Source organism: Haliaeetus albicilla, chromosome 24 (genome assembly GCF_947461875.1).
Source record: "Haliaeetus albicilla chromosome 24, bHalAlb1.1, whole genome shotgun sequence".
NCBI lineage: Eukaryota > Metazoa > Chordata > Aves > Accipitriformes > Accipitridae > Haliaeetus > Haliaeetus albicilla.
This window is the reverse complement of record NC_091506.1, coordinates 15,358,165-15,383,709: the sequence shown is the minus strand read 5'-3', so window position 1 is coordinate 15,383,709 and position 25,545 is coordinate 15,358,165. Positions and strand designations below refer to the sequence as shown.

Below are 25,545 nucleotides of genomic sequence, written 5' to 3'. Positions count from 1 at the left end.
ATATAGCTCAAAAACAACAGCCAAAGAGTACAAAGAAGTAGCCATTTATGGACCTCTTGTCCATGAATTTGTCTAACCTCTTTTAGAACCAGCTGATGCCACCTTGCCCTCTGTGGAAGCAAGTTCCAGAAGGTCACCAACCAACCACTCCATAAAGCAGTAATTCTCTCTCTTTTGAATCGATCACTGATTAACTTCAGCAAGTGCCTGATATTCCTCATGCTGGGGGATCTGGCAAACAACAGTTCTACGTTCAGTTTATGCCTTCCTTTGAGATTCTGCAGACTTCAGACATATCCTCCCCCTGCCTTCCTCTCCCCTGAGGGAAAAGTCTTTAAGTCCCTCCCTCATAAAGCAGCTGCAGGATCCCCTTGATCTCTCTACCATTCAGGTTCTGGGGAAAGCACTTGAGGACTAAAAACCCTAAGAAGTATTGTGGAATTTCCAACATAAAATGTTTGCTGGAGCATTGACTGTTATTTTTCTTCTGAGGCAAGGTACCTGAACAGGTAGAGAATAATGGCAAAAAAATCGAAAGAAAAGTGCGCTACTAGGATACAGAGTGGTAACTACCATCAAAGTCCCTGTACGGATCATAGGAACCTGGAGTATCATTTTTTACAACTAGAAAGTCAGAAGCTTAGATTTCTATAGCTTCTTGAGAACATTACTCATGGAAACGCATGATAATTAAGCCAAAATGCTTATGAGATGAAGAAAACAAGCTGGTCAAAATCCAGACCAGTTTTCTAGATCAGAAAATAATACTTATTTATTGTAAACATAATATGTGTTTTCTGGAATATGTTTGAACTCTTGCTGGTTTACCTTCAAACAATGCTTCTGTGACATAAGAAGCACTACTATCATTCCGTAACAGAGAGGAAGACATTGCCTTCCTGGGAGGGAAACACTTTGAAAAGGTGGTTACTGCACTCTCCCACTGTATAAACAGGACAGGAAACATGGGAGAGGCTCCAGCTTCTTTTGCTTGGATACACATATAAAACCAGGCAAAATACAGCCTCTCATATTACGTTTTGGTGAAATCCTAAACTGATCTTGCTAACCATCAATAGCAGGTGACAACCTATTTTGAAAGTAAATTATGACCTTAACATGAACAAAATGAAGAAAAGAAACGGCACGCTTTCTTCCCATGCTGATGAAACTTCAAACGTGATGAATCTTATAAAATAAAATCAAAGTATACCATTATTTAGCCTGAACATATAAGACACTCAAGTGAATAGGAACTTGGTGACAGTCATATGTCTTTAAATAAGAGAAGCGCTTTGCCAAGTAAACAGTTCACTCATTCTATTCTCACAGAGAGAAACATTTTATTGCTTTGTGCCCCTTCGTTGTTTACAAAAGAAAAACATCTCTTCATTTTAGTCAAGAAAGCTTCTGTTCCAGAGAACAAAGCCTTCATTTGGGTTTCTCTAATCTTTATGGTGTTTGCAAGTTGGTGTCAAAAATGTTAGTCAAGGCATGCTGTGTTACAGGTCTGTGGGGCAAAAGCAGTCACAAGAGACTTTCCACCCAAGTTAGAAGGAGACCACATTACCATTCTAACTACTTCCTATGGAAGTCACAGTTGTATCAACATCCTGCTGTTTTGTTTGTATTTAACTTGGGATATGACTCTCTACACTCTCAGCATGAATCCTACAATTAAATGGAAGCAGTCCACAGGTTACTAAAAAACAGTCTAGTGTTCTACATTTGAAATGGTACAATTTTTGAGACAATCAACTTGCTATCCATTCACTGAACATGTTTATAGTATACATTACCACGGTTGAAACAAGTAAAAATAATCCCTCTAATAAAAGGAAAAAAAAATAGTAAACTTTCTGAAAATTATTTTTCTCCACAGCTATTTATATACCTCTGTTATCTAACTTATTAAGTAAAGATACATTAAAGAATTCATGTTAGAAAAATTATTATAGTTATCTTTCTCAAAATATAGGCTGTATTAGAGCTGACAAAGCAGAAAAAATTATTTTAAAGTGATCCTACTTTCAAAATGATACTTTATTAATAGTCAAAAAATCTGACCTTGGTGTATTTGCTTAAACTTCAATTCAAAGAGTACCCTTTAATGTCATGCATCCACTACTACTTCTTTAGCCTAGAACTATGCCCAAGGTAGGTGCTGGCTCTTTTTAGAATATACTAGTATTTAAAAAAGGAGCATAAACTAAGCATCTTTGCCCACACATTTTAGTTAAACACCTCAGTTTCCAGTGTAGGCAAGAGAAACAGCTATCTACCTTCTTGCTTTCCTTTCTGAAAAGAAGGGGGCAGGGGGAAAGCACTGCCTAACAGTAACACAGAGAGCAGACAGCATCTATAGGGAAGCTATCATTTTAAGTGGTTTTAACGAGTGAGTTCCAAGCAATTTCAAAGAGTAGTTCCAACCTTAATCACCCTGCCAGTTTCTCCTATCTTGTTATATTGCTTTCTTCATCCTTGCTGCTGTATGGAAGAACCCAAAACGGGAAATTAACTTCATGACTACATGCAAGTAGAGTCCCTACAATTTCATCAGGGATTTTCCTGTCAACGAGTGTCATGCTTCTGGCCTGTGTATGCACTAAACAGGTGAATTGCATACATGATTACTCGGAAATGTTCCAGATGCACTGGAACTACTCACACAGAGATTTCAGAAGCACCTTTGACCATAGCTGTACCCACAGCGGTGAGGAAGAAACCACTATCCTGTGGGTGACAGAACCTCTTGAGGTGGAGTAGTTAGGACATAAGTAAAGGAAAACATGTTGAGTTCCTTTCCCTCCCCAAGTGCCAGTCTGAGATGGTGATGGATGGAAATAGTAATAGGAGAATGTAAGGCAGGGACATGAACTGATTTGTCCAGGTGCTGGAAACATGTCTAGATTCTCCAGACATCCAACAGCCCTTGTCAGAGCTTCAGCTTCTGCTGAGCTGCTACACAGATGTGAAAACCCCAACTTCTACTCCAGTAAAATTTATAGATGGAAAAAAGGGGTATGTCTGCAGAAAACCAGATGAATGGTAAACTTCCTTATACTTCCGCCACTAGCACTTCATAAAGCAGTTTGACTTCCCTACAAACTCTGACTATGACTCTCTAGTTTTACATCTTACACAGTCTTCCCCTTAGGCTGTGATCCCTGACTTCCAGAATCCATTTGAAGACCCTCTTCATCCCTACGATATCCTCAAAAGCCCACCTGAAGCCATTTGTATACTTGTCCATGCTTGACTTTCCTGCACTAGAAGGAAGGAGGGGACCAGTCAGACCAGGTGGCAGACAGACAGACAAGACACATTCTCTTCCCTGCAACAAGACAAGCTTCCTGCTTACTCTGTGAAGCTGCTCATACTCAGTTTGTTGAACCAAGCAGATCCAGACCATGGTCTTGCACCTGAGACTGGCATCTAGTGGCAAATACAAGTGCCCTCTCCCTGTTTGGCAGAGCAGCTGAACCACTGACCCAGCAGGTAAAAGTGCAGTACGTGTTCAGTACTTCTGCAAAGAGTGGCAGCTGGTGGGACTGAATGCTTGGTAGAAAAAACATTGTATCCCCTTCTTCCCACAAATACTTCATCCTTGACTATACACAGGTGCTGTTCAATGAATAAAGTAAACATACTGAAAAACAGAGATAAGCAATATTAATTTATTATTTTCAGTGAAAAAAATGGCAGACATTCTTAAACAAAGGAAGGGATGTTTAATTTTATGCTGTCACTGTAAGAAAATTAGCTGCAAAATCTAATTTAAAAATAAATGTTTTTTGGACAGCACAGCAATGTTCTACCATTGTTATTGAATGAAACGACTAGTAGCTGGTTATTTTATTAGGAGATCTTTAATGCTTCGTTACTGAAGTAATCTGATTTATTCCACTTACGGGAAAATACATATTCTTCCGGAAATTTGTAGTGAATTTCAGGGCAAAGTCACTTCCAACAAAACTGATTTAGCAATACCCACTGGTGATGGCATGAACTCTTATCAAAGGCAAGGAAACTGCCTTTCAAACTCTTGGCAAGAATTTCATTCAGGATACTCTGAAAGCTTCAGAGCACTGAGTGTACTGAGTTGACTGCTAAAGGAAACACTAAGTAATTAACAGTTGGATGTCAAAAATCAAGAATTCACAGATCTTCAAGTCAAATCATGAAGATCAGTCTTTCTGAGGATTAATCCCACGGTCACTCACTACTAAGTGCAATGTTCATCACATGCAACTAAGTCACCGAAAGATCATCAAATTAATGCAAAACCACAATGAAATAACTTTCCTTTTTTTAAAAAATCTTGTAGTTAAATATATTTCTAAGTAGAGTTAACACCACAGAAAGTTAATTTCAGGGCTTTTAACCAAGAAAACCCCAAGTATTTATAAACAAAGTTTTGGGGGTTTTGTGGGGGTTGGTTTTTTTTGTTTTGTTTTTAACTTCAGTGGTTGCAGCTTGAAGACTACATGCATATAATTTAAAAGTTGAACTAACAAAAAAGTGGTAATAATTTTTATATCTTTTCCCTCACATGCCATTAGACTTTCTTTTATGACTATTGGCTCTGCAGGTCAAACTTTATATCTTTAAAGGGAAAATAATTTTGACAATTTCTAAAAAGATTATCTATCCCATAGAGTAAAATCCACTTTCCATAAGGACAGGCATTTATTTCACATACATATATAAAGCAATTTCAATATTATATAAATACTCATTTATCTACCTATACAGCTATCTAATTTTGTTACAAGCAGGTTTATGAGTTTTGGAATGAACCACCATATAGGAAAGGACATCTGTATGAAAGCATTGTGGATGCCTTGTGGTCATGAAAGTATGCTCCACAAATATGGCATTTCTGAAATGTCTGAAAAAACCTCCACCACATCACAGGACAGAAACTTCTCCTACCCTCAAACTCTTCATATTACAAAATGAATAAGCTTTTCTAGGCAAGCCTTGTGAAGCTCTCAGTAGGTTGTGCTCCTTCTTGCGGACTCTCAGAAAACAAAAACAATGTCTGGAAAAAGTAGTCTTGATATATATTTCTACCTACCAGTTTTTAAATTTAAATATTTCTATGGATGATAAATACAGTTTTAAAAAACATTAACATGCCTTTTGTCACACGATGCAATACAGAATTATTTTTTTTTAAACTATCACTTATTAAAAAATAAAAAGTGACGAGCTTTTTTATACTCAGAGATAGTAAGAGCACAAAGCATTAAGACAATTAGGCAAAATGATGGATTTGAACACATGCTGCATTTTACTGTTAACATGTATGCGTAACTTCCATTAATGTCAGTATGAGTTATGTGTGCACTGCTAAAATAATATAACCATAACAATAATATTTCCTCCAGAACTAATATAGTAATATTTTTAATAGACATTGGGGAAAAAAAATAAATCCCATATTTAGAGAGTAACATGCAAATGAGAATCCTTCTCCAAACTTTACACTTTAGAATTCTTTATAATAAATCTTTTTTTTTTTTTTTTCCACATGTTGGCATCAAGTTAAGAATAACTTGATGTTTATCTCCTTCCATCGAACCACCTTTCATTTAATGGCTACTTATCTAGTTTCCAGTTCAAAAAGACCAACCAGATAAGCTGCTATCCATTTTTATTCTAAACTTCCTTAAATAACTGAACGTATATGGGAACATGTAATGACAACTGAAGAAGTTATCTAAAACTGAGAACTGATTGTAGCCAGTAAATTAAGACGGATCTTGGCAATGTCAGCCAGATGGGCCTAGAATGCAGAGTTATGTTTGGAACTTGAACATAATATAAGCATAGGAAATCATCGTGAATGTTCTTAAACACACAGTTCATGCCTATTTAACCGGAAGCCAGCAGCCAAAAACTGTAATCACTCAATATTAAATTTTAAAAATGATAGATAGAAGTTATGATCAATGCTGTGAATTAATAAATTATCTTAAAACACCAGAGAGACACACTATTTTAGTATATAACTACAACACAGACTTATCATTATTCTGTCAGTGGATGTCTGGGTCTTGGCTAGCTTCTACAATCTCTTTTGGAGAATACCTTATTCATAAAAAAACTGTAATGCCATATTCAGTATATACTGTTGTAATGCAGCAGTTTTATAAATTTTGTCATACACTTATTTCATTGAGCAATTGCAAAAATTAAACTACTATAATGAAATATCTGAATTATTTCTAAAATACATTGACTAATACATGTATATCTATTAATGTTGTTCAGTATATCTTATAAAATTAAATAATCTGAAATTAAGATTTATATTTAATAGCAGTCATGTAGCCCTTCCTGTACACAGATCTCAAAAGAATAAGTATGTTTATTTTTGCTTGTTTGATTCAGTACTAATGTTGTTAAAGAGGCAATAAAAGGAAAAAAAAAGTAAATATGATTATGTGAATTTCTGTCGTTATTCTATTTTTTCTCTATGTTTAGTAATACTGTGCTGTGATTTTATATATGTTGTTTTGTTCATTAACTCTATTTCCTATCTCCTAGACCAGCAAAACCATCCTGACGTCTCATAGCCGTATTAATTTCTTTCCATCTCACTAGAAGCAGCAGCAGTTCTGTCTGATTCTATCTCCAATATGAACTCAACCTTGTAACATATTTCACAGAAACTAAAGTTAGGATAGAATTAAAAGTATTAATAGGAGATATGGTTTTTTTTAATGAAAGTGCGTTCTAATTCTAAGTTATTAGCTGAATCATAGATTTCAGGGGGTGTGACTTGTACATGAGTTAGAGCATTAGACTCTTAAAGGTAATGACACAGGGCTAGGCAGCTGGGAAAGCTACCTAGCACAGGATTAGGTAACCCTCTGTGGCCTAAGTAGGAAGAAGTATGCATTATAATTAATTGTATTTTATTATTACAGGTTAGAAGGGGGTTGTTATTAACTTGGAATTTCAAATGAATTTTTGGTCAGTTCAGGATTAAAAATGAATACTGTATCTGAACAATTGCTTCTCTTGAAGACAGAAAAAAGGTAATGGCAGAAAAAGTCTACATACTTACACAGCTAACAAAGTAGCAAGTGAGAGATCAAGCAAAAAAAAAGAAAAATAGGAAAGTCTTTTACAAAAGAAATCATACTAATGACTACTCAAAGAAAAGGAAAAAAAACAACACACATTTAACTAGAAAATTTTATTAATTTAGTTTTTTAGATGCTAATTTAAAATTTTCTTCTAATTTTACTTTTCAAATTTATACTGTAAAAACACACTATATGTTTATATCTCATTTTAAATTCCTAAATATTCCTAACTTGGACCTTTGATACTGGTTCTTTCGCCATTAGTACTGCCCACTCCTTTATCAAACTTTTATCAAACGTCAAACTTGACCAGTTTTTGCCAATCTCACTTCCCAGACTGAAGATACATGCCTTACATAGTCCTTCTATGAGGGTCTGTGTACCTAACCAAAAAAGTCACAGTAACAGAATTAGATACTGGGGGTGGGGGGGGGTGGGGGGGTGTCCCTATGTTGCTCAATAATTGATAATTATGATAAACAGAAAAAAATCTTACCATTAGGATGAAAAACAAACACGCACTGAAAGAAACAGACCAAAGCGCTACACAGAAAACAGAAGACTGCATGAAATATACTGGCACTAAGCATCTGAATTATCATAGGTGAATTAATATGTACATATAAAAGAAAATCAGAAAACTAAAAAAAAGAAGTATCTATTATAGAATATAATATCACATACTACTCTAATTCATATGTGCTCCCATTTTTCTGTATAGATACAGACCTCATTAAAGTCAAAAGCAGAAGTTCTTTTGATTTCACTGGAAACATTCATGCTTACATTACAGTATTTCTGCACCTATATTACGTGGCAGCTGTTCTTAAAACCCACTTTTATAAAAGTCTAGTAAGCATATGTGTCCGCTTCCCCATTGTCTTATTTACAACAATATTATCAAAACCATTTTTATCTGATTACTTATCTTCCTTTAAAATGTAAGGATATCTACAACAACTTAGCTGAAGTTATATACGCCTTAAGTGTTTTGGGTTCTTTTTTCCTCCCTCAATAAAACAGTTTTGAAATTACAACTGTGAATTTCCTTTGTTGAATGTTGAATGCACACTTACCAGCCTAGCCAAGTCGTAACGGGTTCACTCTTTTTTGCCAATTTTAAAGATCATGTCAGAGCTTTAACATCCTATAATTACAGATATTTACCTTTATTGTGGGTAGGAAGTTAAGATTTAAGTTATAGGTCTATCTTCCTTTTTTGTTCCGTACACATATACACAGGATAATGTGTATGCATATAGGTTTTTGTTGGTTTGTTTTTTTTTTTTTAACCAATTCAATGCAATAAACTTTGCACCATCCATGTAAAGTTAATAAACCCCTTTCCTTGAATTTGACACTAACAGAAACTCCAACATAGAATTCCCACTGAAAAATGGGGCTTTAGGCCCTCAGTTTCTTATGGAAGTTATACTGTGCTGATATTTTGTTTGCAGGCAACAAAGGACACCTTTCAAAAAAATTCTCATGTCAATTGTTGAGTACTACTAAAATGAAGACTTTTGCATTTCCATGTTTTAAAAGGAATTTAACAGTCTTGAAACTATTAGAAGTCCTTAGATTCACACTTAAATATACACATAGAAAAAAAAAAAAACAGAAAAATAAAAACCACCTTCTCTTATGGCAAGAAATTAGTAATTTTAATTTTTCTAGAAATTAGAGAAATCAATGTTCTTACTTCATTTCTAGAATTTCTTCAAGCTGTTTTCTTCGCTCTATTCTCAGGTTAGCCAGATGTGCTTCTTTTTCAGCCAAAGACTGCTGCGTTGAGGCAAGACGGGCTTTGGTAGAATCTAATTCTTGTCTAGTCTTTTCCAGTGCATTCATCAGCTCTTCTACCTAAGAGAGAGAACGTTTTAAGCTCCATATTCTTTACAATATGTAAATATTCAAACTATATAAATACAGGGGAAAAAAAAAAAACAAACAAAAGGAATTCTTTTAAGTAAATGACTGTTCAAATCTATTTCTATCTTAACTGTTTTAAAAACTAACAAAAGTAGTCTTCAAATACAAAAAAACCCTTAATATTTCCATGAATCCATCAAGTAATAAGCAACATTTATACAAAACAGAACTAGCACAGATCACCAAAAACCTATTTAACCTGGGCCTCTGCCACATACAGGCAGAATTTATAAATATTTTCTGCACCGTTCATATTACTTAAATTCAGGGTGGTGGTAACTCATCATAATAGTAATTTCAGAAATTTTAGATGCAGCCATAGATACATATTTTAATATAAAACTGGTCATAATAATCCATGGATTTTTTACCAAAAAATGCACACCCTTCTGTGTGGAACAGGTTGCCCAGGGAAGCTGTAGTCTCTCCAATCCTTGCATATTTTTGGATCTTGACTGAATGAAGCCTGGAGAATCTCATCCAACTTCAAAATTATCCCTGCTTTGAGCAAGGGTTTAGACTGCATTGCCTCTAGTGGTCCCTTGTAACCCAAATTATTCTATGATTCTGAAGTCTAAATGTCTGTTACAGATCTAATAACAACCAAGTTATTTTCCTCATGACAACTGTGAGAATTTCTGAAGCATGAAATGTAGGAAAGTTAGGGTGATCCCACTCTTTCTTGAGCATTGGTAAATGTCAACTGGATGTAGGACAACTGGCTTATTGCAGGAATTCACAAAACCTTCATCTTTTCAGAAAACAAAATTCAGAAGTAAAAGAAGTGTATGACATGGTCTATCACATCATTTAAAGAACACACTAAAGAATGGAGACTACATATGACACCCGTCTGGCAGCAGAAAATTTACTTGTGGGGTGAATCATCATATTCACAGAACCAGAGGGTCACAAATAGTCTCTGGTAACCAGGACACCAGTATGATTTCCCCCTGTGCAAATGATACAGTTTACATTAACAGCTGCAAGTAAACAACAGATTTAATTTGGTTTTATGAGATATTATGATTTAACTAATGGATGTCCTATTTTCTGTATTTTCTTCCTTACCTCCTTTGTCCAAATATTAACATTTTATATATTAGTGAAAACTTGAGGAAGAACATCTAAATAAAATGAAATGGAAGAGAGGACATATTCCAGTTGTTCATGTTATGCAAGTCATTGCAAGGTGTTCACTTTTGCTGGCGTATTGCAAAGTCTGACAATATTCCACTGTGGTCATATAATCAGTGTGGCTACAGAGAAAATAAGATATTTTCTCCCAAGTTCATGCTTAATTGTTGTTTGTTGTTGTCATCTAAATCCTACTAGCATGCAAACTGTTCATAAGCCATGTATTTTTGTTTCAATTTGAACACACATTGCCTCCTATATAACAGGTTCAGTAAAGCAAAATTAATAATACGATCTTCATCAAATTATAATGAGGACTCACGCTCTGTTTGAAAATGATACACTGATTACTTACCCCTTCTACACCAGCTGCATCTGCATCTTTATAAACACTCTAATAAGATCAATGGAGTACTAGAACATGTCTGATACCCTTCAGTGTGTAAGAAGTTACATTTCATGAATGCGGAATCAGAATTACCGATAGCATTGAAACTACTGATGTTCAACCTTCCACTCAGAAAATAAAACCAGTGTAATACTGATATAAATGAAATAGCAAGGAGCGCCAATTGTGCAGTAGAGTCTGTGCAGGTGCAAGATTCCACTAAAGCAAACCATGAAGAAAGATGAAGGCTTTAGATATTTTTGTAAAATGTCTACCTAGTGAACTTTCACATTAGAAACAGCAAAGAGAAAATATACTTGAGGGAAAAAAAAATTAAAAAGCTGGATTTGCACTTAATTCCTAGGGGAAAAAAGAAAAAAAAAAAAAACAAAACAGAATGAGAGAGACAGATCATATTTCTTTAAAAATATACTCAATTTCTAATATAACAGCAGATATTTCATTTTCTGTTTTAGTACAAGAACACAAACCCATGCTGTCTCCAGCAGGACAAGCCTCAACTACTAAAACATAATATGACATTTCTACCTCTTTTCTTGGGTTGTTTCTTAGGCTTGCCCTTGTGTTTTTTAAAAACTGCCTATAGTTTCTGCTGAGCCTCCAGCCTGTTAGTTAATTCCAGGCAACATACATTAATGGAAACAGTAGTAAGGATTCAAGACTGCAAAGTCATTAATTCATACAGACTCTTGCTTTGCAACTGTATCTTTAAACACCAAGTCACTCCACACTTGCAGATTTGTTTGGCAGATGAGAACGTAAAAAGGTAGAATAGTAGCACTTCCATATCTTTTGTATCATTGCACCCTTTTTCCTACAGGTTCAGCTGAATTTAGTACCCAACCTGTTGACTGACTAAATGCTCACCTAAGTTCTGATAGATCACATCAGTTACATTTTAAAATATTTAAGGGAATTAAAGACTTGTGGAAAACAAAGCTGTGGATTTGTTAATGTATATTAATAACATACTTTTATATTACCAGACAAAAGAGATCAAAGTTTAAAGGAGAGGGAAAAAAACTTTAAAAATTTAAATATGAAAACTTTTTCAAACCACAAATCGTTAACACGTGTAGACTTTAAAGTTATACTTTCATTTACACTTTCAACACAATATTTGCCAGCTAGTTCTTCCTTCACTTTTTGAATATGACCCAAGTTCAGACTTGTATGTTTTCCTAGTTAACTGTCTCACCAACACCTACAGCAGAATTCAAGTGGCAGGCATGTGCAGAAGAAACTGGTTTGGGTTTTGTTGTTTTTTTTTTAATCAACTACTATCAAATGTAAATGTGTGACTGCTGAAGTTACACACACAATCCTCTTAGCATGTTTATATATAGCTGTAGCAGATATATTAACTTTAAACACTAAAGGCAATATTATCTAGATATAAAAGCCTAGGGTGAAAAAAAGCATTGTAAAACATAAGCCAAATTCTTGATGTAAGCACATGTTCATTTAATATTAGAATCAAAATGATAGCAGAAAAACTTAAGGGTTAATATTGATTTACTACCTCTTAGTCCTACTCTAAGAAATGAAAACCAGTCCAGTAGTACTAGTGAAAAAACTGTTAGCTTTCTGACCTATGGCAAATACTTCTTTTGTTGCATTTAGGGGCACTTCATCTGGACAATAATGCGCATCCGGGAGTCCTTTCCTCTCCAAAGCACTGGTATGGTCCTGCCTTCCAGCTTCTTTTTAGTTTTTCCACTCTCCAGATATCGAGCTGAGTCCCCTATCGAACTACCAGTTCAACAGTGACCAAGTAACACATTTACATCCTTTTCTTATTACGGTGCAAAGGATCAAGGTAAAGTTTGTATTCATGCCCATATCTGTAACCTGGAATATCTCATCCGGCCATTTTCCTCCCAAACCGAAGCACCTATTCTACTTTAACCATCACATAGGCATCCTGAAGACCTTTATTTACAGAGAAATACAGAAAGGTCTCTCAAAGTAATTGGTGTCGATGGGTAACATAGTCTAAAACCCAAGCAGCATTTTCAATGCCTTCACCTGCTGAAGCTAGGGCAGGCATTGTCAGCGGGCAAGCAGTGCGGAGTTTTTTCCCGAGCCACCCCCGGCGGTGCAGCCCCCCCGGCCCCCGCCCGGTGGTGCGGCACCTCTGCCTTGCAGCGAACACCTCTTGGGAAGGTTGGGGGCGACAGGGCTGAACTCCCCCGAGGCTGCGGAGGGGCAGCTCCTGAGCCAGCCGGGCAAGACAGGTAGTGCCTGAAAGCCTGCTCATTTTTTCCCCACTCTGACTCTAGTCTGGCTACTTCTAATCACAAACTTTGCCATTTTAGATACCAGCTACAGAATTAATGAGAAGTCATGTTTTGACAGAGGTCACTGTGAGAACCTCATTGAATACAATGTTCTTTGCTAGCAAGTACTCTATGCCCTGAATACATTATTAACTGCGTTTTATTCACTTCTGCAAGACAACGGCCTCATTTTATCCTTTGCATTTTCTAATAAAAGCCTTTTTTTTTTTCATACTTTCAGAAAGCCTAACTGACATCAGCGCTTCAAGGTTTTTTTAAAAATCAGTACTAGAATTAAATTTATACTTCAGAATGGCAGAAAACCAGCAAATTAAACTATTACAATTCCTAGGTTTGAGTCTATTTTAAATGAAAGCTTCCTACTTCTTCTGCAGCTTCGCATTTTCAAGTCCTATCAGCAGTGTTTCACACCAAGATAAGAAAAGAAATGAACGTGGCTGAAGTATACATCTGCATTACCAGATTCTGCAAATTAAAGAAGGTTAGAGTTCAAATGAATGACGGTTTATTAAAAATGCCCTGGAGCATTCTTAATTCCAGATCGGATTTGGCTCAGCACAACTCATGCTAACTTAATACTGTTCCAGTTTGTGGGAATAAGGAGGGGGAGGGACAATTGCATGTTTTCTCAGTTCAAGTATAATGTATTTCTGCAGGATGACGAAGAGCTGGCAACTTTCCAGCAATCAAGGTTAGTATTATTAGTATTACTATCTTGAAGGGTTGGCACTTAATTTTAGCAACGCTCTTGGTGATAAATACAAGAGTTTTGGATTTCCCTAACTGACTTTTTCAAGTAGCAGTAGCTATAGAAAAACTCCATACCTACTTTAATTTAAAACCTAATCTTGTGTTAGTACTCACAGATCATTTATGAATTTTACATCGTAAAATAAAATAAATAAATCCTACTATTTACTTAGAGACTCTTCACTTTAATACAAAAAAAGGTTTAACAAACTATTACGCACATCCAGTACAGGTTGATGTGAGCTGCATTTTTATAATAAGAAGTCACTCATAAAAATACATCCAGTTGTTTTCAAAGGTGCTTTGTTTTTTCCCATTTGTTAAGGAAATGCTTGCTTTTTTTTTTTTTTGCCAAGTTACACACTATATAAATTTCAGTTATCTCCAGTTCTGTGAAGATTAATTTAATAGAAACTATATTTGGGGGGTTTCCCCATGATTAAGCATGAGACTGCAAAAAAGGAAAGACTATAATCCTTAAAGTTTCTCTCTGTGGCTTTCCTACAAATTCATTCTGTCACTGGACTAAAAGGACATAGGTAACACATTCACAGAGATGAGGGAAAACAGATAAAACCCTAGATTTTACACACAAATATCCACTTACCAGCTCTTCTGACTCACAGGCTGGAGACTTCAGCTTTTTACACTAATGGACTGCCTATGCTTTGCATAGCGAAGGATGAGTGCCAGGCATCCCAGGATCCTGTACCAGCGGCAGCTGGCCATGCAGAGAACCACTCTATCTCGTGACTAATTCAATTACACACCTACAGGAGGTCCAACACAAGTCATGTGGACCTACTGCTCTCAAAATTGCCAAAACTGTCCTGCAAAATGGTTTGTAAATACCTTGTTTCTTTCTTTTTTCTAATGGGAATTTCTTCAGTGTACAAACTGCCTAAACAGTTTCATTACAAAGGTGTTTTTCACAAAAGCAAACAGACGTAGCAAAGTGTCATACTGAGCTTTGCAAGACATGGAAATAAACTCTTTGTCACCCTCCCCTCCACTTTCTTCCCATCCCATTCGTCATCCATAGCCAAATTCCTCACCTCTGACTTTTTCCCTCACAGCTTTTAAACGCAGGAAACAGGTCTAACAGAACCAGTATAGTTATGGAGGCTGATGCTCCTGAACCTTTCCAAATAAAGAAATTAGACACATGTTGCCTCTCACAATTTTGGATATTGTCAGAGAAGAAAAAAGTAACCATACTCTAGAATGTATATAAGCTTTAAAATAAACATCTTAAGTGAAGGATTTGATGGAAAATCAAGTAGAACATTTATAAAGTCCAGGATAATAGTTCATTTTCAACTTCAGGGTGTTTTTTTCTAAATCATAATAGACTAGGCAAGTAGGGCCCAATGATATCAACCAGCAATGCAGTGGTAGTATAACAAAAATTACCAGAAGCACTGAAATAGCGACCCTCATGAAATGGCTTGCCATCTCCATAGGAACACAACGGCACAATCACCAAATGGGATGCCATGCTGCAAAATTTGAAATCAGAAACTTTATTGACATTACTTTATTACACAAAGTAGGAATTAAAATATTTTAATCCTCTTGCTAAGTGCTATGTTAATAATACACGAGGTTTAGATTTATTCAGGTAAAGAGAGTCAGTATAGATATAGTACGTATTTCCCATCCAGTCTTGTAGGGACCACAGTCAGGGAGAGAAGGTCCTTTAGTTTCCTTCGTATTTCTTTGCTGGTGTCCAATGGTAGCTACCAGTCATGTTAATTTATATTAGCATGGTGTTATGACAGAGACATATGTCCATCTCTACATAAAAATATTCTAGAATTTAGTAGATTCCCATAGATTAAAAGAAACATATATCCTAAGTGGAAGGATTACTAATGTAGCAGTCTTTATTAAATAAGTTCTGGGAACTGTATTAAAATGATTTTCTTCACACTGGCAGTTAGAACACTGATCATCATCTTTTCTAAACCTCAGTAATTCAATAAAATATAGGACCACAACAATATAATTCTTGGATTCATTATCTGGTCTTCTAATTAATACAGTGATTTCACCTATAACTGAAAAATGTAATTAAATAATTTTGGAAAATATTGGTAATAATCAGTTAAATAGAATAATAATCAGTTTTAAAAGCCAAACCAAAACAACAACCAAAAGCAACACCAGAAAATTTCAATGTATCTGTATATATATAGTTTCAATTAAATCAAACAAAAATGATGGTATAAATAATGTTAACCTTTGTGGTCTAGGGTCATGTTTCTAGACAGTTGAAAACAAAAACTATTTTCAAGTGCAAACAAAAATGATGCTTCTACTGCAGTCCCAGGAATACTGTCCTCTATTTAAACACTTCATCTTGTGAAACACAAGTGGACTCCAGTTATAGTATTGTCAATTAGTTTCAACTAGAAAACACTGTATGACCACCCAGTGTCAAAATGTGAATGTGACCTCCTGCAAACTGAAAAGGATGGCAGAATACTCCTCACAGATGCAGCTGGAATGTTTTACCCCAAATAAAAGCTCTTTCATTAGCAGCAAAATACAGTTATATGATAGACTAATTAATACCATATTCTGATTTTGCAATGCTATATAAATTGGAAAAAAAAACCAAAGTCAGACCATGTTAATAAAGATACAGTATTCAGAGTGTTGCAAGAATCAGTCAACAAATGTTCTTTGTCAAAGGTAAACTTCATGCTGACAAGGCCTAACTCACTGTCAGCCCTATTTGACTCTAGAAGTCATTCAGACATGCACTGTAATGGAAACAAGATCAAGCACCTGAGCAATCGTGCAAGTCACTTTTCACAAAAATAGTAGCATCTTTTTTTTTTTTTCATTTAGTTTCAAAATTAATTATTTCATTGACGTATCTTATTAGTTTTCTCTCCTTTTCCACTGAGCTTCATTTGAGCAAGTCTGTGATTGTTTTAAACAGCTGGTGGCCTCAGTTCTGCTCTAACTTACACTTGTTTGATACTATGCACACCTAATTATAAAAGTAGCATTAAAGGTGCTTTATAGTTGTGCAAATGAAAGCAGATTTAGATATAATATATTGATAAGTTACAGGGCTCAACCTAATGTTTTCAGAAGTAAAAAAAAAAAAAGTAATTGAATTAGCTATTGAACATATGTTGATTTCAGTAGGACACTCCATTGTCCTACAGGATATTGTATCTGGAAGAGAACTCTTATAGTCTAAAAACAATTACGCTGTGTGATTTCAGTGTTGAGTCTTTTTAGATAAACCATGCAAGTAGAGCAGAGCAACTCTTTAGCTGGTGTTAAAGTACAGCGCTGTCAGACTGGCCTCTCTGGTTAATGTCAATAGCACTGCATATAAAAGGTGACTAAAGTGTGTACAAATGTTGATCTTTGGAGAAGGCATGCCTAGAATCATACACACATCTACTATTTCATCCACCAGGTCAACTTCAGGGAGAGAGGGCAAATTGGGAGTTTTCTTGCCAAAAGTTGATTCTTAGCACACTTGTTATGTTACACTGCACAAAGCTACTTCCCCACTGCTTTTAATCCATAATCCCAATATATTATTAAAGTTAGAAATGCTTCTCCTTTAGAATATTTCCAAAGGCAGCAGACATTCACATGGTATGTGTAAAGTCTTACTGCAAACAGGTAGTTTATGTACATAAGACTTTCTCCACACACTATAATGTGCTTACATGTTGAAATAGCAAGTAAGATTTATTAAAGTGAAAACATTATTGTATGAAAAACCTTGCATAGTTTTATGTGAGAAATCTCAGAAAATATGGTTTCCTATCTAGTTTTGACACAAGCTAAATAATATTAATAAGCAGCAAGATAAATAAAGATTCATGTAACTGGTAACAAGGTATAGCTTCTGCACAAAAGAAACTTGACACTATCTTTAGTATTGTGACTTTTGACAGTGTTCATGCAAGTACTGAATGCCCAAGGAAGCTGTATCTGCGCTCTTCTCTGAATGCAGATAATCATTCCCTGTTTACTTAATTCCATAGCATTTTTAATATAAAATTATTTATGCAATATTTTATTGGCTTGGCACACCTACAAAAGTCACAGTGGCATGGACATGCTACACGCTTAAAACTAAAATTAATACCTATAGTATATAATGCAATATCAGCTATATAAATAACCTTAAGAAAAGTCATGGTATGTCTGTACATCAAAGAGTCAAATTCAAGCTCTGGCATGCTCCTTTGAAGATCACTCTTAGCAAGAAAAATTTTAATACTTGGTACAGCAATTGGTAGTTACATCCTTATTCAAATTTATCCAGAACCACAAGTGAAGTACAGGAGAACACATGGAGCAGGACTACAAACAGTTGACTAAGTTAATTGTTTCAGATTTGGTACGAGCATAAGCAACACAAGTTTACCAATATGGGCTCTGTCTTTATAGGTCAAATAAGCTGCACTTAGGCCCTAAAAATAAAGGTTATATATTTTGTGTCATTTCTTGTACTTTTCTGGGGAAAAAGGTTCCTTAGAAGGAAATCTCTCTTAAAAAAAATTAAAAAATAAAATAAAATTAAGAACTGCTTTGGAGGGTCACTTCAGGAAGAGACCAGTCAATAGGAACAGAACTGAAGTGCTTATGAGTCTGTCCAGGATAGGATAGCCCATAGGACAGTCAGGGGAGGTCTGCGGGGGACAACAAAATGTCTGACAACTGGACTCAATTATTAACACATGATAAACTAGGAATGATCACATGATGGAGCAAAAATCTCAACCCAGAATTTGTCAGAAAGAATTCCTCTATGAAGGCAGTTTACAATCAGCATGTCAAATTTTCAGAGCGCTGAATAGAAATCTTGCTCAAATAGTAGCTCCCTGTTCATGAAACTATCCCCGCACCTACTACACAGTAATAAGCTTACTGGCTCAGTCAGTCACAGGTCACAGTGCTTCCCCTCAATCAACACACTAGAGAGAAATTCCCTGTGGGAGGAAGAAGCAGTGCTGGAGGAGCAGGATGCTGAACTGAACTCAGCAACAGTCTGCAAAAAGGGAGTGCAAAAAGGGAGCCAGATGTGAGGGTGGTTGCACAGCCTGTTACCTCTGAGAGCAGGGCTGCCGGCGCTTAGCAAAGCCAAGGCAGCAACACAGCCCAGAGATGCCGCCACAATGCTGCAGGCACACTAGCTCAGGAGGAAACTATGCAGCAACTAAACAGATTCTTACACATAATTGCACAGACAGCATGCAACGCTGCACAGCAAAGTTGCAAAGAGAGAGCATGTGCAGAATTATACATAGAGTATTCAGGAAAGAAACTGTAGGAATGGCTCGCTATGATTACAGAGATGGAAGAAGAAAATCAGGTGGGGGAGAAAACACTGTCAAGGGTAGGAGGATAGCCCAAGAAATACTGTCCTTCTAAAACTGCAAAATTTTCCTCAATCACTATCTGAAAGAAGGAAGACTTTATAATAATCATTTTATTCTAGGTTAGATCCTGACAAATTCATCTCTATCTCTTTGTGAAATACAGCAGCAGGTAACAATGAATAAAAACATTACTGGGAGAAACAAAGATGCTGAATTACAGAACTTGCTCTTTTCCAAGCAACAAAACCACATTGTCTGAGTATCACTGAACCAAAACCAGGTTTAGTGAGGATGCACAGATGAAGAAAATGAGCTGTCACTTAAACTATTGCCTCACCTACAAAGAAAACAAAGATTTCAATTCTGTCACTTCAGTTTGTGAGAGTTTGGCCCGAGTATAAAAATGCAAATACTGTAATTCAAAATTCCAGCACCTAGGCTTTTTGTTTGTCTTTCCTCATGCAGTTAATGATATACCATCCAAATACGCATTTGGCAATGCATTTCTACTGAGTGATAGATTTTGTTTCACTACTGAAAAAGGGAAGGAGGAGAAGATTATAATACCTACACCCCTATTCACCTTATCACTATACTATTCCAGAGTACTTATATTATCCCAACACCTACCAGGTACAAGAAAATAATCGGAAAGGCAATAGAAAATGGTGCTTAGCTGTCTGTTCTATGAATTTAGTTTCTTCTTCCCTCTCATAACTGTCCACAAGACCTCCCCCACTATGATGCTCTGCAATTCAATTTTCTATGTCCATTCTAGTTCCTTTTGGCTTCTGATGGAATAAATATCATAGAACTGCCTCTTTAGCAAGCTCCCAGAATTTGCTGAACCAACTCTTCCTCTTCCACTTCAACTTCCCAAGCTGCTGGTCTAGGTAATATAGGAACATTTCTCCATATTATTCTTGGAGTGCTTCAGTTCCAAATTCTGCTCAGTAGTCACTTAACTAAATGTCTTTGCCTTTTTATCTTCTCACTCCAAAGATGTGACAGTTGAAATATTCTAACAGATCTTCCCTACAAAAGTTAATTGATTTTTCCAGCTATTACAAAGTAGTTATTGCTCAGCCTTTTTGTGGGTTATATGGTCAATATATACATATATACTGGTCCAGATGGACTATTCAGTCTCTCAAATTAGCTCCAGTACATTATATAGTAAATGAAATTTGTTGAGCATCTGATCTGCATTATGAGCAAAATCCTCAACATTGCATTGACATGTTTTAAGAGAGCTCACCTAGAAAATGTTCAGCAAAGAAAAACTTATTCTTTCATCCACAGCCTAACAAAAACAGTAACACCAACAAAGTAACTGTATGCTCACAACACACAATGTCAGTTAGAAAACTGTTTACAATGGCTGAAATTGACTCCTGTGTTAAGCACACAGGACTCCAAGAAGCATGTTATATAGTTATTTAATTATTTTATTCTTCATCTTTCCAGTCAGATGCAAATATTTTTTGAAATGTTTGGGAATGAGTATAGTCTAAATATAACATACTTCTAGTGGAAATAACATTTGCTCCATTTAGACCTCAGGCACTTCTGATGGCAGAACAAGATTGGAATGTGCAGATAATTATCTTTGAGGCTAGTCAACAGCTAGAAGTCCCTCATAATATCACCTTTAAGATCAAGCCAAGACATTCCAGTCTGAATCAAGGTTTATTTATTAAAGGATTTAGCACTTTTAGATCCAATATTGCCTGGAAGATCACCAATTTCCATTCCCAAATATCTAATTTCTCCAGTTTCTTGGTGCATACATAAGACCTTCAAAATCACTTCAGTGAGCACACACATATGCACATAAATGACATCTAAATTCCTTCCGCTCTCTAAGATGAATTCCACAGGAAACACCTCTATAAAGGAAAATCTCCACAGAGACTGTAGATTTCAATAATTCTCATTCATTTAGGCAACACAGCTTAGACAATGGCAGGCACTTTTTACTGAAAGTTGAATTTTTCTTGATCTTGATTGGTATAAGAGATACTGAGAAGAACAGTGTTTCAAGGATAGTGTTGTGGTTTAACCCCAGCCGGCAACTAAGCACCATGCAGCCGCTTGCTCACTCCCCCCCCGGTGGAATGGGGGAGAGAATCAAAAAAAGTAGAACTCATGGTTTGAGACAAAGACAGTTTAGTAGGACAGAAAGGAAGACAATAATAATAATAATTAATAAATAATAATAGAATTAGAATATACAGAACAAGTGAGGCAAAATGCAATTGCTCACCACTCACCAACTGATGCCCAGTTAGTTCCCGAGCAATGATCCGCCCCTCCCAGCCAACTTCCCCCAGTTTATATACTGGGCATGACATCACATGGTATGGAATACCCCTCTGGCCACTTTGGGTCAGCTGTCCTGGCTGTGTCCCCTCCCAATTTCTTGCGCCCCTCCAGCCTTCTTGCTGGCTGGGCATGAGAAGCTGAAAAATCTTTGACTTAGTATAAACACTACTGAGCAACAACTGAAAACATCAGTGTGTATCAACATTCTTCTCATACTAAATCCAATATATAACACTATACCAGCTACTAGGAAGAAAGTTAACTCTATCCCAGCTGAAACCAGGAAAGCTAGTAAAAAATAAAATGAAATGAAATAAAATTAAATCATTGGTATACTAAATCATGGTATCTGCTCAGTTTCCTTGGGCTAACAAAGACAAAAGACACAAAAGTTAGACAACAGTGGTAAGCAAATACATATAAGATGTCCTTTGAAAATTTTCTTATCTAGGAAGAGAGCTGGGCACTTAAAACCTAAGGGTTTACTCTTTTTTTCCTTTTAAGAAATACTGTCTACAGTGAGTAAATAAAATTATTATTCAAAATTAGAGCTCAACAGTTCTCTTGTAAGTTGGCTTTTTCAATCTGGGGTCTTTTTTGTGCTGGTGCCACTTGTCCAAAATCTACTGTTCATGACAAGATCAAAAGTAATGGCTTATAATACATCTGTTCAGTAAATTCATGTGATAGTGTAATATTAAAGAGGCTTTCTATAAATGAATAAAAAAGAAATATAGCCTTTCTACATATAACGGATTTGCTCAACAAAAAACCTAAATATTCATGGTATGATCCTGGTTATCCAAACTTCCCTGCTGTACATGTTTTCATGTTGGACAGTGACTCCTCATGATACAAACTCCGAGTCACCCAGACAAATACAGTGTCATACAAGTTGTTTGAATAACTGGTATCCTACTGTATTGCATTATGAAATATAGTTTAATCTGAGATGTAGCTCATGGTACTTCATGTAATGTTATACAATTTTCCACCTCAAGAGGAGGGAAAATTAGCCCTCACAAAAGAGTAAACCTCATTGCTATAAATGCACAGTAACATAGTATAATAAAAATAACAGCTATTAACTTACTATGCTGTTGTAATACTACAAAAGCACCAAGTATTTCCTATTCAAAAAAACCCAGATACTGGCAAAGAATATTTAAAGAAGTTTTTTGGGTTTTGGTTTGTTTTTTTTTTTTTCAAAAAAAAGAGAAATTAAGAGCATCTATTTTTCCAACACAGTATCTATAGTATTTGTCTCTCCTTTACTTTAGTTCTTTAGTTAAGTAGAGTTAGTAGTTAAGCTGCCAAAAAGAGGCCCAGAAGATAAAAGATTTCCCAAACCAAAACCCATAAGTTTCCTGGACATAGGAAAGAAGATTCAAGCTCCTTATCTTAAAGGACAGCAACCTTCCTCCCTGCCCCCTGCATTCTCCAAATAGGGTTTCAAAGAGAAAACAGAAAAGCCAGTTATATCCTCTGTCAGGAGAATATATTCTGCTCCCACATACTGCCCTTGGCTTCAGCTGGGTAGAAGCACTATAGTTAATACAGATAGCGATCCACTATTATTTTTACTCAGAGTTGCATTTATAAACTAAAACCATTCTAATATTCCCAGCACAGGCTTATGGTTGAAAGCCCACATGGTCCCATATACACTGTAATATCTAAAATGAGTCTTGAAAAAACAAAGAACTGAACCAAAGCTAAGAGCATTGCTGTCTTTACCAGAGAAGTCAACTCAGAAATAAACACAACTGTTCATGAGAAAGATATTAGAAGCAGTAAATTTTCTAGTGATGAGTGTTTTTAGGTGTATAATTTATGTGTGCAAACACTCACTGGTGGTATGACCAGAAACACAGATATCATGGAATGAAAAGGAGAAAAAATAGGGGAAAGTAGAAGATGTGGATATATGCTCTACTAGGCTGATAAATAAAACTAGCAAACTTATATAAAAGACTAGATTGTGACATATTTTCACAAAAGCAAAACCAAAAACAAATGTTGTTGACTCAAGAATGAATGTTGGCAGGAAGCTGCCATTAGGTCTTCTATAGTTTACACTACATTTTTTCCTTCCAGACGCTGCCAGTGGGAGGTTTTATAGGATAATGATATACTGAGAAACTTATGACAAGCATGTCCAAACAAAGTAAAACATATTTTTCACAAAACAGTAAACTCTGATAGCTTTAAATCCATGGACCCAGAGGTAGCCTGAAGACTAATTATAGCAGAATTGTTAACTTGTAAAACCTGTTTAAGGTATTTAAGTATTCTTGACTTTCTTCCAGAAAATATTGTTATAACAGGAAGTTACTTCTAAAAAAACAGAGTTGAAATAGAAAAGGCGTTATTCATAGAAAAATGCTGAAAAGTAATATGTTTAACAGCTTGATGATGGCAAAAGTAGACAAATATCATAACTGGCATCAATTAAAAAATATATCTGGCATAATAAACAGAATTTAAAGGACTGAGTAGGCATAAAACTTGAATAGTATTTTATCCCTAGGAGCTGTCTTTTCTACATGGTACTCAGAGTTTGTTAGCAAAATAGTACATGAGGGTGTACCTAAGTTTGAATATATTTAAATGTGTGGTGTAAATGGAGATCATGACAGTTACCCGTGCAGTCACTTCTGTACTTTTATTGTACAACCACATGACTAATTCCTGAAGTACCAAAACCCTTTAAGAATACAAAAAATCCTTTTCATGTATTAAAACAAGTTTATCTGAGCCTGTATAGAATAAAAAGATTGCTGAAGAAGAACCAAAAATATGTTAAAAATAATATGGGTGTGAAAGATAAAATTTTAAGTTATTGGCAACAGAAGTTTTTCTAATCTTTTTATTCCTGTTAAAATGCAATCTTGACCCAAGAAAAATTTCTCAGCTGAGTTAGACAAAAAGGCCAAATTAATATCTTATTATTTTCCTGACACTTTCAGCTAGAGAAGATGAAGTATGCAACATTTCTCTGGATATACAATTCAGTCCCAAATATATGCCCTAGACTGAGTATTAACCACCACCTGAGCATTAGCATGTGACAAGCAGTGCTGAGTATGTGCATTATGATGATTTTCCTCCTAATATAAGGAATTAATAATTCTTTAATTCTAATAATCCCTAAGAGGGGATTAAATAGGACACAGGAATGAAGAGGTGGCTCTCCCAATATAGAGGTGCAATTGATTCTCAGTGGTGTCTTGGGAGGACAAAGATAATCTCCTAGCATATTTACATGGCACATCCAGTTACAAGTAGGAATTTAATTGTTTGTTCATCTTCTTCCATGATCCCAGTTAAGGAAATAATGAACAGGTTCAGCCTTACTCAGACGCAACAGATCCATTCTGTCTTCCACTTGGTGCATAATTGCTCTCAGAAACAAAAAGGCTACAAGCAGCTAGGATATGGGATAGACTAATAATCTAAATATGACAGCTATAAAAGAGTACCAGGATCAGAGATTATTTGAGCAAATTAACTATATTTTTCAGCTACTCCTTTCACACATCGTCCTAACTGTACTGATGGCATAACACTTGCATTCCATGTATATCATTCAGAGTTTAGTCCGTAAATTCTCTAAAGTCATTTTTCTGTTGTTACTGAAGTACTTCCTTAAATACATATTGACTAATCTATGGTTTCATACATCAAGTAGACTATTTTTCATATACAGACTTAAATCTGGCTTTAAAAACTGTACGATGAATTGTAAAAACAGTTTAAAGTTATGATTGGCTGATAAAGTGAAACTCTACTCCATTTCACTTGGATTAGTGTGCAGCTGCAAGATATAAATTCTGTGTGAGAAACAGTACATTTTTTAATGCTCTTTGAATTATCATGTTTTTGCAAAATGAAAGACAACTGGTTTCATATGCAGGTAAGAAATATTGGCATAAGGAATGTTATTTGATTTTAACTGAGTCATGTTGCCAGAATGCATGAAACAGCTGCATGAACTGAGTATCTGCCTGAGGCTACAACTATATTTCCCCTATCCTTTACCACCTGTCTGTGCTAAAGTTACTGGATGCTGGTAGATATCAAACCCCACTGGGATCTTTAACTATCATAATTAAGAAATGCATTCTCTACTATCCTACTGACTTTCAATGGCCCAGCATTTTGTACTAGATGAGACAGCATTATCCCTTTCATTTTCAAACCTTTAAAAGAATGTCATAAATGAACTT

The 25,545-nt window shown here is 35.7% G+C and overlaps 1 protein-coding gene across 10 annotated transcripts in view; it reads right to left on the bottom strand.

Annotated features, from left to right (window-relative positions):
* The window catches only part of ERC2 (ELKS/RAB6-interacting/CAST family member 2), a 556,068-nt gene that overhangs the window by 221,554 nt on the left and 308,969 nt on the right, over positions 1–25,545 (bottom strand). For all 10 annotated transcript variants that reach the window (XR_011329694.1, XR_011329696.1, XR_011329695.1 and 7 more), the window contains one exon: positions 8,803–8,963. Coding sequence is in view for 7 of the 10 variants with exons in the window: in XM_069812287.1 (XP_069668388.1) it covers positions 8,803–8,963 (161 nt within the window). In the remaining 3 variants the exon portion in view is untranslated. The remainder of the gene's footprint in view (positions 1–8,802; positions 8,964–25,545) is intronic.